The sequence below is a fragment of the Ovis canadensis genome, chromosome 1 (genome assembly GCF_042477335.2).
Source record: "Ovis canadensis isolate MfBH-ARS-UI-01 breed Bighorn chromosome 1, ARS-UI_OviCan_v2, whole genome shotgun sequence".
Classification (NCBI taxonomy): Eukaryota; Metazoa; Chordata; class Mammalia; order Artiodactyla; family Bovidae; genus Ovis; species Ovis canadensis.
Window position 1 is genome coordinate 267,212,403 of NC_091245.1, and position 17,746 is coordinate 267,230,148.

The window sequence follows — 17,746 nt, forward strand, 5'->3', positions numbered from 1 at the left end:
TGCTGAGGCCAGCTGGCATGGGGCACATACAAGGTACCCCCACACAGACTTCTCATTCCCCATCCTGAGATCGGTGCTCTGCCTCACAGGCTCCAGCTGTCCAGGATTCTGCCCTCTGCCTGCTCACCCACCCACAGAGCACACACTACGCACACACGTTTAGCAACTGTGTTCACACTCAAACTGTTTCACATACATTTGTTGCTTTTGTAAAAGGTATCCCAAACCTACTTCCCTTTCATAAGAAATGTACATGCAGTTAAAGTAAGGTTTTATTTTGTGCATTCCCCAAAGGTGCACAAGCCACAGAAGGCCCTGGTGGGTATGGAGAGGGGAGCGGATTGGGGACAAAAGTGAAAGGCAACCCCTACTGTAAGAACTTCTCAGTGCCATGGAGACAGGAAACCAGAGTTGTGGAAATTCAGAGATGGTTGCTTCCAACCAGAGGGAGAGGATTTGTGGGGATCGACCTCCCAGGAGATGGTGCTGAAGAGTTCAGGTTGTATCGAGAAGGTATATAATCTTGCTCTACTTCACGGCAGCAATATTACTTCATAAAACCAGAATAACAAGAAACACAAGACCAAGAGTTTTGCAAGGGGTAACTGCCATTTGCTCAGTGGTGGGAATTAACCCGGTGTCTTAACTGATCCCCCCCAGGCATCAGGTCTTTGGTAAAGATAACAATGCTAGGTTATGGGCCACAGTCCCACACCGGTGAGAAACTGGCATGCCCATGTTCACTTGCTGTTCTTGGTGACTCCCGGGTCCATGAGTCAGTGTTACTGACCCCCAGGTGGCTTCCGTGTCCGCACGCGGCTGTCAGCGACCCCTGAGTCGGTCCTCGCCGTCGGGCACGCGGCGTGGGGGCAGGGCGGGGGCGATGATCCTGGGCGCTCCACGGCGGCGAGTTTGGGCGGCCCTTTCCAAGCCAGTCCCGTCTGCCCGAGGGCGCCGGCTTGGGGTGGCGGCTCTCAGCCGTCCAGCCTCTACGGCAGGGGCCCAGGAGGGACTCACAGCTGCCCACGGCCGGCTCACGGGTGCTTCGGCCCCCAGGCACAGAGGAGCGCTCCACCAATCCTCGCGCAGCCCCAGCTACCATTCCGTTGGAGGGCTGCGCCCGCACGGCGGAAAGGCCTCCCCTTTAAAGAGCGCGCCCCGGAAGCGGTACCCGCCGCGCGCCGGCACCGGAAGTGGATGCGGCCGGCGGGCGGCGGCGGCGGCGGGCGGCCGGCTCTGGAGCTGCTTAGCGCTGCCGGGCGGACGTCGCTGTGGCGGCTGCGGCGCCGCTCAGGCTTGGGCTGGCCCGGCGCGGCCTCGGGCTGCCCATGGGGCACGAGGGGCCGGGCCGGTGACGCCGGACGCCCATGGACGCCCCTGAGGAGCCGCTGCCGCCGGTGATCTACACCATGGAGAACAAGCCCATCGTCACCTGTGAGTGCCCGGCGGCGCGGGAGGGGGCGGCGGTCGCGGCTGATAGCGCGGCCCAGGTCGCCGGCTCCTGGGCCCCGCGCTCCGGCCCGGCCACTTCCTGGAATAGAGGTGTGGCCGGGGCGGCGGCTGCGGCGAAGCTCTAACCCCGCGGGCGACCTCCGACCTCCCCGGGGCCGATCTCCTAGCTCTCCTGGAGGCGACCTCTGACCTCACCGGGGACGCCCTCCAGGTTGTTCGGCTGCAGTTGATAGCGCCGGGGAGGCGGGGCGGCCCGGACTGAGGTGCGCCCCGAGGGGCCCCCGCCTTGAGCCCCGTCCGGCCACAGGGTCGGCAGCTTGCTCCTCGCGGCCCGTCCTTCGCGGCGGAGACTGTCTCCTCCGGGCATACTGTTCCTTCCGACCCCGCAGCGGGTCTCCCGGCCCTCGGTCACAAGCGTGGACGAAGTTTGCGTGCGGCTGTGCTGTTAGGAGACGGGGTGTGCACTTCAGGAACGTATTAAGTGGTGGGTCTGAGACGCAGGACGCCCGGCAGAGCCGTGCACAGCCTGCCATGCCTGGCTGGGACCGCGGGCCAGGACTTCCCCGCCCGCGACGCCGGTACAGAGCAGAGACCCATTTCACAGATGGCGTGTAAAGGTTCGGCGAGCTCTCAGCGCTCTGGACCGGTGTCTCGACGTTTTGGCTGTCAGTTTTTTTTTTTTTTTGGTGCCACATCTATGCACCCACAAAGAACTTTTTCTGTTACAAAATTCCCTCTAATATTTACAGTCGTGACCTCAGAATTCAGTACTTTCAAAAGCAGTGAGTTTATGGAAAGTGTTGAAATGTTGGCTGACGTTTTGCTGACTTGCAGAGATATTTCAGGCTATTAGGAGTTTTGACTTTTGACAGTGCTTTTGTCGTCAGTTTATTTTTTTCAGATGGTCTTCTATACTTTGAAAGGAAGCGCTCTTTTTATAGCAACATCCGGGGGCAGGCGCTTAGGCCATAGTAGACAGTTCTGTAGGTAGAAGATCCTTTTAAAAGTTAAAGTTTCTCTCTCTCATTCTTTTTCACTTTTTTTTTTTCTGATTAATGGATATTGTGTGTTTCCTCTTGTCATATTGCTGAGAAACTGTATATTTAACATCGGATTTTGTTGCTTTATGTTTAGCTGATAAACTTTCTTAGGAAAATGGATTGTTGTCACATCTGAATTTAGACACTTGCATAATTCAGCCAGGTTTTCCCTTTTCACCAGGACACTTACCAACTGAAAGTCTTACTCAGGACTGCACCTTCAGTCTGAGGGAGCAGGTGGATGCAGTGGTCATCTGGAGGCCCTGCAGTTAATCCCCAGGTGCTTTCTGTATCCTGAGGGAAGAGGAGCCAAAGTTGGGTGGTGCTCGTGTTCGGGTTCAGTGTCTCCCACATCCTGGGGACTTCTCCCTAAGTGCCCTCCATGCTCTGAGTGCTGGATCAGTATTACTTGTGGAGACATCCAGATGTCTCATTATACCTCATAGCCTTTAGCTTCCATTTTTCTAGCCGTGTTTCTGTAGGCATTGTGTAAATACATACTTGAAGAGAAGGTTCCTAAAGCTCTGTTGGTTCAGCCTTGACTCAGTGGGGAGATTGTTGTCCTCATGGTGTTAGAGATACGCGTGACATGTTCAGTTTCATTTCACATACATGACAGACAACTCTGGGGAAGTTTCCTTTCCTACAGATTTACTGTAAAAGCTACACTGGTGGAGGTTTTTCCGGTGTTAAAGCTGTTGTCTGTACTGGTATCTCTGTTTTCAAAGGCACAACCATTCGTTCATTAGCGGCTTCAGTAAACTTTCAGAGAAAGTTAGCTTGAAAAATAAAAAAGATCTTTTTAAATTTAAAGCTTTTTTAACTTTTAGAAGAGCTGACGGCATAGTTCACACCTGAAATTCCATTTTGGTGTGTCTGGACTGGAGCTCCAGTAAGCACCTGCTGTCCTGGTTTTGCGTCATATTTTCTTCGTTTTGTTCCAGTCCTTCTGCAGCACACGTTTGATGGGAGCCCCTAGTCTAAGCAGTGTAGATAAAGGTAGCAGAAAAACTGCTTTAAAAGTCCATCTGGAGGCTTGGCTGTTGTGTACATAGCCCCCTTAGCAGCATTTTAATTTTCAAAAGTCTGTTTAATACTTTTTCCAGCCATTGCACCCTCAGGAAGTCTGTGTTTGTTCATTGTAAAAATGACAGCAGAGTTGATAACTCATTTTCAGATTTTTTTTCACAGAATTTAGAACATTTTACTTTGAATGAATTGTGCATCAGCCTTTCTGAGACGAATGTAGAATGTTACTGGTTCAGGTAAATTTAAGAACTATTTATTTGCAACTGTGAGAAGAGGGGAAAGTCCCCAGAGATTAGGGGTAAACAGGATACATCATTACTTGAAAACCTTGTTAAATTATTTTAATAATATTCTGAAGCTATCTAGAAGTTTTAATGACTTTCAGTTCATAATAAAAATTTTCCAGAGCCACTGCCCAACTGCCTCTGGTGCAGGGTGACCACCTTAGTCGAGGATTTGCTTAGACTTCCAGGGTTGGGAAGTTTCAGAAACATCTCAGTGTTGGGAGATGTGTCTGAAATGCCCGGGGTTGTCCTCCGAGCTCTCAGGGGTGCTGCTGGTGTGATGACATTGGGTGATGAATCATGTGGCCATAGCAATTTGAACATCTATAGCATAATTTACTAATCATGAAAGATGTACCGTGAAACTGAAACCAATTCAGCAGATCCATTCAGTCTAAATTTAAGTTGGAGCTTCGATTTTTTTCTTTCAGCCACTGGATCAGTTCTCTGCTTTGGAATAAAGACTGGGGTTTCTGATCTAAGAATACGTTAGGAAAGAGGTGTTTCCTTTCCAGCTGTCTCGTTTAACAGGCAAAGCTATGATTTGTTGGTATCCTACCCAGAATTGTTGTTCAGTTGCTAACTGAACAGTTGTGTCCGACTCTGTGACTCCATGGACTGTGATACACCAGGCTGCCCTGTGCTCCACTTTCTCCTGGAGTTTGCTCAGATTCATGTCCATTGAGTCAGTGATGCTATCTAACCATCTTATCCTGTGCTGCCCCCCTTCTTTTCCAGTGAGTCCACTCTTTGAAAAAGGTGGCCAAAATACTGAGGCTTCAGCTTCAGCATTAGTCCTTCCAATAAATATTCAGGGTTGATTTCTGTTAGGATTGATTGGTTTCTCCTTGTGGTCCAAGGAACTCTCAAGAGTCTTCTCCAGCCTTACAGTTCGAAAGCATCAACATGAGATTGTGTAGTATCTGAAAAATAGCAGTGTTCCATCCAAATGATGATCTGTTCTCACCCAGTTGCACTGGATGTTGCCGCTTTAATTTTTCTCAGTCTCTATATTTAGAATTCTGGATATGGCATTATGAATTTTCATAGTGGGGGAAAAGATAGAAGAAATGAGTAGATCTGTAACACTTTGTACCTGGCTGGAGTTTGTTTTTCTCTCCCTGTGGGTTAAAGGTTTTAAATTCGCACGGTTGTGATTTTCTACCAAGCATAAAAGTGTGGTGTTTGTGATTTAACCACTCTCAGTTTCACTGTTGGAAAAGTAACTTAAAATGTCCTCTTTTTAAACTGATGCACTTAAATGCAGGTCTTGGTCCACAGTGCATTCTTAAGTCAGCAGAGAAGTAACAGTTGAGAAGAGGGGGGAATGTGTCTCCTCAGGAGACCACAGTTCCTTGGGCCATGGTTGGAGGAGTTACTGCCTGTGCTCCCTGGCTTTAGAAGGCGCTGCCATCTGTGCGCAGGTAAAAGCAGGCACGGTTTACTGTGTGATGACTTCCTCACCTGTGACCCAGGGTCGGGGACGGTGCCAGTCACAGAGGGTTGATAGGGGCTTGAATGAGTATGTGTAAAGTACTCAGAAGAATGATGAATGTGCAAAAAATGTTAGCTTCTCAGCAGCGATTCCTCAGTTTCTGTCTCCATGGTGGCTTTGGTGTCTTCAGTGGTGTTTTCATGGCACTTCTAGACTCAGAAGAGCACTTAGTAATTCCATTTATTAAGTAGATTCAAGTAATTTTATTAAGTATTATGTCTTAACAGAAGTTATTTGAAAAAAATACACATAAATTGGAAGAAAATTTTTTACTTCTGTCTTAGATAACCACAGTAGCGTACTGTTGGGATGGTTGCACCTGTTGGGCACTGCACAACCTCTCTAACCGGGGGATCAGATTGGACGCAGTGGCTCGCTTTACTTGGGGTGGGGTGGGGTGGTACTTGCCTTTCATCACAACAGCTACCCTGTTTTGTGATGATAATGATGTCACTGAAAGAGATACAGCCGATGTAGTACTGAAACTGACTCTCCTGGGGCCTGGGATGGCTTGGTACTGCTGTTCCCCTTGTAGATTTGGGACACCCTTTGGGCCTCTGTGGGTTTGCTGCGGTACCTTGGGGCATCTGGGGAACCGATGTTACTAGTATGTTAGCCCAACTCTAGGGTGGATCTGAATCAGTCATTTAGATGCGAAAAACTTCCTTTTCCATTTGAACTTCAGCTCATGGGCTTGATTTGTAAGATGTGTTCCTGAAGAGTTTCCAGTGAAGTTTGGTTTGTGCAATAAGACTCAGGGTCTGAGTTTTTTAAGCTCTTTGAAAGAAACATGGCACACACCATACAGGAGGCAGGCTTGGGCTGGAGGGGAGCAGACAGCCAGTGGGCTGGTCCACGCGAGAGGTAGGAAGGGCCTTGGTCACCTTTTCTTGAAAAGGCAAGTGACTCACCTGAGAATTTCTTGTTTAAAAACAGATTTTTGCCAGTTGACGGCGTGCTGGTGCCTTGTCCCCCAGGGCTCCCTGATGCTCCTCCCTCCCTCTGCTCTGGCCTGGGGGGTCTGGATGACGGACACGGGCCCCCACAGATCCTCCCTGTCGCCCCTTCCTTCCCCTCACCTTCCCTTCTGCCTTTACTCCCTTCGTTCCCCACTTTCAGTCAGGTCGTCCCGGTGGGACTGTGCTTAATGTGACTTTTAAGTGTATTCGCAGTATTTTGCTCTTTGAGAATACTTGGTTTTTAAATTTAAAATTGATGACCTTGGAGTCATTCTGACTTCTCTCTTTCTCTCATAACCAATATTGTCTACTAGCAAATACCATTTTATCTTTGAAATTGATCTAGGATTCAGCCCCTTTTCCCTGCCTTCACTGCTGCTCCCCCAAACCCCGGCCCCCTTCACCTCTCCCTGGGACCCCTGCAGCCTTCCAGCTGCCCGGCTCATTTCTGGCCTTACCCTTGAAGCTGATTCTCTCTGGGGTTGGGGGCAGTCCCTCCAAGAGAGAAGTTGGCACATAATTCCCTGGCTTCCTCCTCTCCAGGGGCCACCCACCTTCTCAGGATAGTATTCTCAGGGCTTCCTGTGGGCTCTGAGACCCTCTGTCCACGTCCCCCATCTCCACCCCCAGCTGGCCTCCTGGCCAGGCCTCACACACCACACGGCGCAGCAGCCCCTGTCCTGTCGCTCTCCTGACCCCCTCGGTGTTTCCCTTTCGCACTGGGGCTGCTCATGTGCCACCTCCCAGGCCTGTGAGCCTTTGGCATCTCTTGGACTTTGCTCAGTCTTCTGGCTCAGCACCCTGACAATTTTTTTTTTTTTTCCCCTGTGGTTGTTGCTGTCCACCACAACCCAGGCTGCCCTGGAATAGAATGTGAGGTTCGGAACTTCATCTGCTGTGTTCACTGCTGTGTTTGTGGCACCTGGGTGGTGCTGGGCACATAGTTGGTGCTCAGTAAATATTTGTAGAGGAAATTAATAAGTGAGTAAACATTACTCTAAAGGGGGAACTGTGTTATATGTAAGGTAGGAGCTTTTAATGGTGTAGTTACTTTCTGTAAATACATGTCTTTGTCAAGATTAGATAGCTTTGTAGGAAAATGTTTGGAGAGTTTGAGTTCTGGCCGCTGAGACTTGGTTTCAGGTAAACTGCTATGCACTTAGGTGGTTCTTTGTGTTTTGGTGCCGGAGCATTTTCTCTTTGGGGTTTTTGAATCGAGGAAATACATATTAATCCAGTAGAAGAAAAGTTCCATGGCCCATAATGTTGGAAATAGTCCTTCTGAGTTGTGTTCAGATATGGTTTCTTTGCTTCAAGTCAGGAGAAATGTATGAACAAACCGAAGCATTCTCAGGTCTGTGATTCAGCTTCTGCTCTGGAGCATTTAGGATTGAGGGACTGTCAACCTGGCATTTGGGTGAAGCCTTTGAAAAACATACAGCTGTAACTTTTAGAAATGAAACTTTAACCTTAAAACTATATAAATAAAGCAGGAATACATTTTCATTATGAAGAATGGAATCTAGAAGTATAATTGTTGGGTCAGAAGGGGAGAGCCCGAATCGCCTTGTGAAAAAGCTGCCCTCCGAGTTATACTCTGCCCTATTGGGTTGGAGATATCTTTTTAATTTTTGCCAGTCTAGTGGACAGGTTATAGTTTTTTGTTTTTTCTTTCTCTGAGCAGCTTTATTGAGCTTTAGTCTACATATTATAAAATTAATATCCGTTGTACATGTACACTTTTCAGACTGTTGGTAAATGTTCACAGTTGTGCAGCCGTCACCATAGTTCAGTTCTAGAACATTTCCATCACCCCAAGAGCTTGTTAGCAGTTAATCTCTGCCCCTAGGCGTAGGCACCACTGATCTGCTTTCTGTCTCTGTAGACTGGCGTTTTCTAGACGTTGCGTAGAAGTGAGTCGTGTAGCGTGCAGTCTTCTTTCTGGCTTCTCTCGCTCTGCAGTGTTTCTGAGGTTCGTTTCTGAGGTTCGTGTTGCACCAACTACAGTTGGCCCCTCCTTTTCTTGCTGTCCAGTATTCCAGTGTGTGGACTCCTTTATCAGATATGTGATTTGCAGATATTTTCTCCTATTCTTTGGTTGTCTTTTAGTTAATCTGTCTTCAGAAGTGCAAACATTTTAAATGTTAAATCCAGTTACCCATTTTTTTCTCTTATGCTTTCAATATCGTATCTAAGAACTCTTTGACCAGCCCAAGGCCATCTTCTATCATAGTTTTGGTGTTATACACCTGATGATTAGTGAGGTCCTTTTTATGTGGTTCTTCGTGCTTGTACATCTTGAGAATTTCCTGTTCATCTGTGTTTATTTCAACATATAAGTGGTATGGCCAAAAACATATCTAAAAGATGGATTGGAAGAGCACTAGGGAAGATGTGCGTTTGATTTTTGTATTTTACGCCACATGTATTAGTTTTCTAGGATAGCTGTAACAAATTATCAGAAACTGAGTGGCTTAAAACAACTGAAATTTATTTTCTCACAGTTCTGGAGACTGGAAGTTGAAACTCAAAGTGTCAGCAAGGCTGTGCTTCTTCCTGAGGCCTTGGGGATGGAGGTGGTCCTTTCTCGCCTCTTTCCAGCACCCGGAAATCCTTGCTGTTCCTTGACTTGTAGGTACATCACTCCAGTCTCTGCCCTGTCTTCACATGGCCTTCTCTCTCCCTGTGTTTTCCCTTCTGCCTCTTATCTGACCTAACAAGTGACCTCTTGTCATTGGATGTAGGGCCCATCTGTATATGATACGGAATGATCTTATTTGAGAGCTTGAACTTACTCATATCTATAAAGACCCCTTTTTCCAAATAAGGTTCATTCCCAGGCCCTGGGGCGGGGGGGTCAGGATGTGGACAAACCGTCCAGGGGTGCTGGTCAGCTCCTTGATTATGGCGTCTGCACTGGCATCCAGGTGCACGTCGGCAGCGTCCCTCATGCGTCTTTGGTTTTATAGCACTTTCTCCGTCTAGAGGCATGTCCTTACTGTGCTCCTGACCCCTGAGCAAGTCCATGGTATCTGGAATTTTGGGCTTGAGATGTTGACTTAAGGTGGGATGATCTCTTAAGAAAAGACGAACCTGTTATAGAACCTCTCTTTCCTTTTTTCCCCCCAAGAAAATAAATGTTTTTATTTGGCTTCCTGCACACGTTACATGATGTTTCATTCCTCAATGTTGTTTTAGGCCCTCATTTGCCAAATTTTTTAAAGAAGTGAGCAGGGAGGGCTTCCCTGTTGGCTCAGAGGTTAAGAATCTGCCTGCCAATGCAGGAGACATGGGTTCAGTCCCTAATCCAGGAGGATCCCATAGGCCATGAAGCAGCTGAGCCCGTGTGCCGCAACTTCTGAGCCTGTGCCCTAGAGCCCGCGAGCTGCACCTGCTGAGCCATGTGCCTCCGCTGCGGAAGCCCGCGCCCCCTGGAGCCTGTGCTCCACCACGAGAGGAGCCCCCACGATGAGAAGCCCCTTCTCCGCCATGGGAGAAAAACCTGTGCAACAGCGAAGACCCAGCACAGCCAGAAATAAAATACATGAATGACTGCATCAGTAAATAAAATTATTTTTTAAAAACAATAAATACAGAAAAATTATGAAGAAACTACAACAGGCTTATACCTTGCTTTCACCAGGGAGTGTCATGTCACGTGTTTGGAAATCTTTCCTTTTTTCATCTGTTTAGTGTTTAGACGTAGTTGCATACATTTCAGAGCTGCAAGTTTAGGTAGAGTCTTAGAACTAACACTAACGCCTGTGGTAACAGTTTTTACTACATTCACAGCTCACCATGTGTAGGCACTCTTAGTCTGGCTAGGTCAGCTTGAAAGTTCCTTAAGCACTGAGGTGAACAGCGGGAAGGGCCAGCAGGTAGGTCATTTTGAGGCTGAAGACCTGAGGGCCAGTTTCTGTGCCTGACCAAGGCCCCTCAGTATTTAGTGACGCAACGAGGACCGGGCCCAAGGTGGCCGACTCCTCGTCCAACGCAACCTTGCCAAGTGGTGGGGGAATCAGACTCCGTCTGCCCACACAGAAAGGGGATTGTCTCTCAAGTTATACCTGAGAGAAAGCCTTAGTCATAGAGCTAAGTAGAATCGAAACATCACTTTCTTTAGTTCAGCAGTTGAAGAACTGAGTAAGGTAGCCGTACTGGCAGTTTTTAGTGTAATCTTACTGATTCTAAAATTAAATTCATCTTCTGAGAACTTGACAGCCAGTGCCATCACTCCATCTGCTGTAGGATATCCTGGCCTTTGGGGGCCCTGTGTTGTTTAGTGTAGAACTAGGCCCTGGATTCACCATCAGAGCATGTCCTCAGCATCTGTTCCTGGCCGTCTTAGAGTTTACATTCCAGCGAGAGCGTGGATTGTGTGCATACAAGGTAAATGATATCATGTAATAGGTAATGTATGCTAGGAAGAAAGGAGAAAGAGAAAAGGGTAAGAGAAATGGGAGAATTGTTAACATCTCAAATGTTTTATTATAGAAGCTTGAAAACTTGTATTAAAAAAAAATAGTATGAAGAACCCCTCCAAGCCTGTCACTCAGTTTCAACAACAAAGTGGACAGTCTTGCTTCTTTATACCCCTGCCCATTCCTTCCAGTCCTGTTGTTATTTTGAAGCAAATCTCAGGCATGGACCATTTATCAGTACCTGTATGTGTTGTGGACTGCAGATCTGTATGCCCCACCCAAATTCCTACACTGAAGCCCAGACCACTAATGTGGTCGTATTTGCAGATGGGACCTTTTGGGAGATAATTAGGATTGGCTTGGATCACATGGGTGGGGACCTCGTCATCGGCCTCATAAGAGGAGGAGAGGCTGGGAGAGCAAGTCAGCAAGGGGGGAGCCCTCCCTGGGAAGCCACAAGGAGGCACCTTGGTCTTCAGCTTCCAGAACGAGGAGGGAAACAGTTGTATGCATTGTTTAAGCCACTCCACCTGGGGTGTTCTATCATGGCAGCATGAGCTAAGACAGCCTGTAGCCCTGAAAGATAAGGACTTTAAAAAACATGACTGCAAAATCTTTATCACGTCTAAAAATACAATTCCTTAGTATCGAATATTGAGTGTTTACATTTCCAGTGTGTCTGAAATGTCTTTTTTAAAAAAATTCTTTAAATTATTCAGTGTCGATAGGTTTTTAGATTGATGTTTTCATTCTGTCTTGAAATCTTAGTCTCCCTTTCACCCTCTGTGGTTCCTTATCGCTTGTTGAAGAGTCTAGGGTGTGCCTTGAGTCTGTTTGCCAGCTGGCTTCTGAGGTGCAGGAATCCTTGTTGGAGGAATCTTTAGTTTCTTTGCTCTCTGGTGTGACATGATGTTCCAGACTCACTTTGTGCATTTCCTGCTCTGGCCCTGGAATCAGCCCTTCTTCAGGGAGCCCCGATTCCTTCTGGTGGGAGATGGTATTTGGAGATCCCAGTCTGTGTGCTTGGGCTTCTAGGTGCTGCTGGGCCTTTATAGGGGGAAGAGCTGGGCTCTAAATTCACTCTGATCTTTTCAGTTCAAATTCAGGACTTCAGGGCTTTATTTAACTGCTCTGTCCTCTGTATGTGCTTTCTCCCTGCTCTCTCTCTCTCTCTCTCTCGTGTATTTTTTCTTCCAGTTTCAGGCATGCTTGGGGATGATAGAACAAGGTCCTCAGACAGGATCAGAGTCCCGTGGAGTGCTCGTGGAGGGCCAGAGTTTCTGATGGAGCAGGATGGGGTGGGGGCTGGGAGTGAGGCCCTCTCGCAGATGCCCAGGTGATCCGGGTGCTGTGGGTCCCGGGCCCTCCTCAGTCCACCTCACACAGCCTCTGATAGCCCTGTGACTGCCACCAGCAGTGCAGCAATCGCGTGTGTAGCCTTGTCCTCTCTGCCCTGCCCCTCCCTGACCTGAAGCGTCTCCTGTAGGAAACAGTCATACATGTTGTATTAGTATTCCCCTTTCTTAGATAAGAGATCGCAGACTGCACACACATTCCGACTTTGCTTTCCCCAAAGATTTCTGGGAGAAGAGAGTGTAGAGGCGGTTACTCTCCTGTTTACAGTCCCTAGAGCCCTGTTATGTTGGCATGCCATGGTTTACTCTGGCCCTCCATCAGTGGAATTTGAATGGTTTCATCTTTTGCTGTTTGACACAGTCTTGCAATCAAATGTATTTTCCCCATGTATCTTTTGGGGTCTATCACTGTGAGGATTGCTGGGGCTGTGGTATGCACAGTTTTGCTAGTTTAAATCCCCCTTCAGAATGGTGCTGCTTTTGAAAATGATAGTGAGACCCCATTGAGAAAGTGAGTGATCTTCAAACGGACTTTTGAGGAGGTGAGGGAACTCAGGGAAAGAGCGGTTTGGGAGAAGCCTCTGGTCCAGGTGTGCCTGGAGCGAGCAAGATGTCCTCCTGAATCGCAAATGCCGTAATTCAAACGGCTGCAGCTTGACTGCATTCCCTGTATTTTAAAAATACGTAAACTTTCAAAGGCTGATTCTTGGGTCTTCTTATATATAGATGCATTTATCCAGTCTTTCTTTTTCTGGTAAATTCCTGGGTTTGGAGTCTAATGTGGTCTCTGAGTGCTAGAGAAGGTCATTACTATCTTGTCTTTCTTCTTTGAAAAGGGAGACTTTGGGACTTTCTGTCTCTGGCGGCCTCTGCATCGGCTGTAGTTTCTTTTCTGCAAACTCCCAGCCTGGAACTCGGTTAACCCTCAGTGCACTTCGTCCCTTTGGCCACGCCTGCGGGCAGGGTGGTGCTGGCTGTGTAACTGGGTGTAGGAGCAAGGGAAGCTGCTCGGGGAGAGCAAGCAGGTGTTTGTCACCGGCAGGCTGCGGAAGCTGGTGACCAGACCTGTCAGGAAAGCCAGTGCTGAGATGGCAGGATGGGCCAGGTTGTGATTTAAGAACACTGGAGTGGGTTGCTGTTTCCTTCTCCAGGGGATCCTCCCAACCCAGGGATCAAGCCCACATCTCCTGCATTGCAGGCTGATTCTTTACCAGTGAACCACCCAGGAAGCCCAAGAAACAATAAAACGAGAGAAGCGTCTTGCAGCAGCAGTGCATAATGTTGAGTCCAGAGTGGGCAGCTTTACGCTGACGAGCTGCTTGACTCACCTGGGCGGGGAGCCGTGGGTGCCCAGGCTTCCCTGTGTGGGGTGGCCCTCGGGCTGCTGGGAGGACTCCGGGGGACTGAGCAGCGTGCTTACAGTGCATGAGCAACTGCGCAGTGAACAAGTGGTCCCTCCTCTGACTTCTGTCAGCTAGTTCTCACCTGGGGCCAAACCCTCTAGTGCTAATAGCAAGTCCTCCCGGATCACCAGATTGGGAGTAGTACATAGATTGGGGGGAGGGACGGGGAATGGCAACTCAAATGCTTTTCCTTCTTTGCTTTAAATCAGTCCCATGACTTCACTTTTCATGGTTGTGTCAGTTTCTTGTGACTGCTGTAAAAAATTACGTAGACTTTGTGCCTAAAAGTAACACAGAGGTATTTTCTCAGAGTCATGGAATTCAGAATTCTGACATGGTTCTCTCTGGACTGAGATGTGGGTAGGGCTGCTTCTTCTGAGGGCTCCAGGGGAGAATCCCCTCTCCAGCAGCTGGAGGCGCCTGCTCCCTTGACTCTCTCTCTGGGCCCCAGTTCGGTCTTTCTTGTGATGCCATCTCTGTGCTTGTGGCTCTTCCCCATGTAAGGACCCTTGGGAGCACAGTGGGCCTGTCCGGATAAGCCAGGATCATCTCTTTATTTTAAGGTCAGCTGACTAGCAGCTTTAATCCATCTGCAACCTTGATTCTTCCTTACTGTGTAATGTAACATGCTCACAGGCCCCAGGGGAGCAGGACGATTCTGTCAATTTCTGAATGCCCTTGACACATGTCTGATTCTATAAGTATGAAAGCCCTGTGTCCTTCCCAACAAATAGGTGGCTCTTCTGTTTAACCTTTTGTTCCCCCCGAGGCATGACTGGTAGCTTTGGAGCACTCGCACCACATTTGTTTATTTACGCTACCCTTTCTGTAGATGGCTTAGTGCTAAATGCAGTCTTATGTCATCATCAAATCTTAAAATTAAAAAAAAAATGATTGCATAAATATTACATATACATAAATACTGCATATGCTGCTGCTGCTAAGTCACTTCAGTCGTGTCCGACTCTGTGTGACCCCATAGATGGCAGCCCACCAGGCTCCCCCGTCCCTGGGATTTTCCAGGCAAGAACACTGGAGTGGATAACCGTAAATATTGCAGCTATATTAGCAACAACAAACGTATAGCTTTTTGAACAGAGATACAAATATTTTCTTCTCAATTAAGAGATTAGGTGCCTTTATATTAGCCTAGTCTAGACACGCAGTGTTGCTGAGATGCAGATGGGAATCTTTCTCTAACCTCCACCGCATACAGAGCCAGTTCACATGGTTTGGTTGGATGTTGATTCCTGCAGGGTTGAGCTTCATGTGCCTTTCCTCTGCTGGAGGCTCTTTCACGCAGAACAGGACCCTGGACTCAGCCTCTGCTCTTTAAGTATCAGCATAAGTCTGATTTTGTTCTGCTCGCAGTTGACTGTTAACTGAAAATCAGGATTTTAAAATGGTTTGACACTAAATAACCTTGTGACGTTGCAGTTCTAGTGGATCCTAAAAGTTTTGTGCAGAAAAAATGATTGAAAGTGAAAGTTTCCATTGCTGTTTATGTTGCTGGAGGGTGCAGCCGATGCTGTGTGACTGACCTCAGCTGTGAGTGGCCCTGAGTGCGGCTGGACGGGTCTGCTGTGCCCTCCTGGGCTTGGTCTGGACATGTTACTCGGCTCTGCTTAGACTCTGATCTTAGTGATGGTGTATTGGGTCTAAAAGACTGTCTGGCCTACAGGTTTCTATTTTTAGTTATAATTGACTTCTTTGGAAATTAGAGTTGTTTCAAAAATAGCCAATTTCTTACTGTCTCTTTTTGTTGTTCATTCACTAGGTAGTTTACAACTCTTTGCGACCCCAGGGACACCAGGCTTGCCTGTCCTTTACCATCTCCCAGAGCTTGCTCAAACTCATGTCCATTGAGTCAGTGATGCCATCCAACCATCTCATTCTCTGCCTCCCTTCTTCTCCTGCCCTCAATATTTCCCAGTGTCAGGGTCTTTTCCAGTGAGTCGGCTCTTTGCATCAGGTGGCCAAAGTATTGGAGCTTCAGCTTCAGCATCAGTCCTTCCAACGAATATTAGGATTGATTTCCTTTAGAATTGACCGGTTTGATCTTCTTGCTGTCCAGGAGAGTCCAGGGGACTCTCAGGAGTCTTCTCCGGCATCACAGTTCGAAAGCATTAATTCTTCAGCACTCAGCCTTCTTTATGGTTCAACTCCCACATCTCTACATGATTATTGGAAAGACCATGGCTTTGACCACACAGACCTTTATCGGCAAAGTGATATCTCTGCTTTTTAATACACTGTCTAGGTTTGTCATAGCTTTTCTTCCAGTATTCACTCAAATATTCTTGGGCTTCCATTGTGGCTCAGCTGGTAAAGAATCTGCCTGCAATGTGGGAGACCTGGGTTCAATCCCTGGGTTCGGAAGATCCCCTGGAGAAGGGAAAGGCTACCCACTCCAGTATTCTGGCCTGGAGAGTTCCATGGACTGTATAGTCCATGGGGTCACAAAGAGTTGGATACCACTGAGCGACTTTCACTTTCACTTTTCTTCCAGGGAGGAAGTGTCTTTTGATTTCATGGCTGCAGTCACTGTCCACATTGATTCTGGAGCCTAAAAGAGAAAAGCTGCCAGTTTTCACTTTTCCCCATCTGTTTGCCATGAAGTGATGGGATTGGATGCCGTGATCTTAGTTTTTTTAATGTTGAGCTTTAAGCCAGTATTTTCCTTGTCCTCTTTCACCCTCATCAAGAGGCTCTTCAGGTCTTCACTTTCTGCCGTTAGAGTGGTATCATCCACATACCTGAGGTTGTTGATATTTCTTCCTGATGTACTCCTTTCCCAGTTTTGACTCCAGCTAATGCTTCATCCATGAATGATGCATTCATGCATCATGTACTCTGCATATAAATTAAATAAACAGGATGACAGTATACAGCCTTGACATACTCCTTTCCCAGTTTTGAACCAGTTCATTGTTCCATGTCTGGTTCTACTTGTTGCTTCTTGTCCTGTATACATGTTTCTCAGGAGACAGATAAGTCTCCTATTTGGTATTCCTATCTCTTTAAGAATTTTCCACAGTTTGTTGTGATCCACACAGTCAAAAAGGCTTTAGCTTAGTCAGTGAAGCAGAAGTAGATATGTTTTTGGAATTCCCTTGCTTTTTCTTTTTTCTTTTTCCCTTGCTTTTTCTGTGATCCAGTGGATGTTGGCAATTGGATCTCTGGTTCCTCTGCCTTTTCTAAATCCAGCTTGTACATCTGGTGCTGTTGAAGCCTAGCTTGAAGGATTTTGAGCGTTACCTTGCTAGCACGTGAAAATCAAAACGACACATCTTTGTCTGTATTTACTTGCATTCTGTTGGACATGTGTCAGTGTCTTCTCAATGCTGGTGAAAGCAACTATTTTATAATTGAGTTCCCAAGTCCTTCTGTTTTTAAAATTTTAAGAAAATGTTCAGCTGAGTTTATTGAAATGTGACCCATATATACTTAAGTCAATGAAATCATCTTTTTTAAAAACCACCTCCCCCTCACCACCACACACACACTGGCCATATTTAATTAGTTCTTACCTGCTTTTAAAATAAAAAGTTTAAAGTTATGTGACTAATACATAAATATATGCTTCTAAAAATCTCAGAGAATGCAGTCCTAATTCAGAAAATAGTGAAGGTCTGCCTCAGATATCTGAGTGTGTGGACCAGAGTCTGATCACAAATGGCAGACATAAGAGAGGCGTAGGTAGTCAGGAACCCAGGGCTCTGCCTGCCTTTCTCTCAGACATCTCCTGTTGTGGAACATGGGGCTTAGTTGCCTCGCAGCATGTGTGTGGGATCATAGTTCCATAACCAGGGATCACACCTGTGTCTCCTGCATTGGAAGCGGATTCTTAACTACTGGCCCACCAGGGAAGTCCGAGTGAATCTTAGTAGCCCTCTTGAGAAACAAAAATAAACACAGTAGTTTTCTGAACAAAGTTCTCTCAACACGTTGTCTTAAGCCTCATTTTTGCTTCTAGTGGCTGTATTCTGACAGCTGAGCCCCTGTTGTTCTCATGCCCCTGTGCAGCCCAGGGGATCAAAACGAAGTTGCTCCTACAGTTCAGGCCTCAGCACTCCAGTGGCTTTTCTGCTAACTGGTTGGGCTGTTTTGGGGCACTACAAAGTATTAATACACATTGTTAATTTAATTACTTGTCAAGTGAATGGAGATTTTATTCTTCTGAGGTTTTACATATAAGCTCTTTCCTGTCTGTCTGTTATGGCTCTTTCTAGCTCATTTTCAAAGATACTTCCCTCTGTTTTCCATAATACTTAGTATAAAAACTTGCGAGTATTGTCATTAATAATA

The 17,746-nt window shown here is 47.1% G+C and overlaps 1 protein-coding gene across 3 annotated transcripts in view; it reads left to right on the plus strand.

Annotated features, from left to right (window-relative positions):
* The first annotated feature begins 260 nt into the window (after nucleotides 1-260).
* The window catches only part of TRAPPC10 (trafficking protein particle complex subunit 10), a 78,362-nt gene continuing 60,876 nt past the window's right edge, over nucleotides 261-17,746 (plus strand). For 2 of the 3 annotated variants that reach the window (XM_069566392.1, XM_069566399.1), the window contains exon 1: nucleotides 261-1,434. In XM_069566392.1, coding sequence (XP_069422493.1) covers nucleotides 1,368-1,434 — 67 coding nt within the window. In that variant the 5' untranslated portion in view covers nucleotides 261-1,367. The remainder of the gene's footprint in view (nucleotides 1,435-17,746) is intronic. The other variant, XM_069566406.1, reaches the window with a different exon arrangement.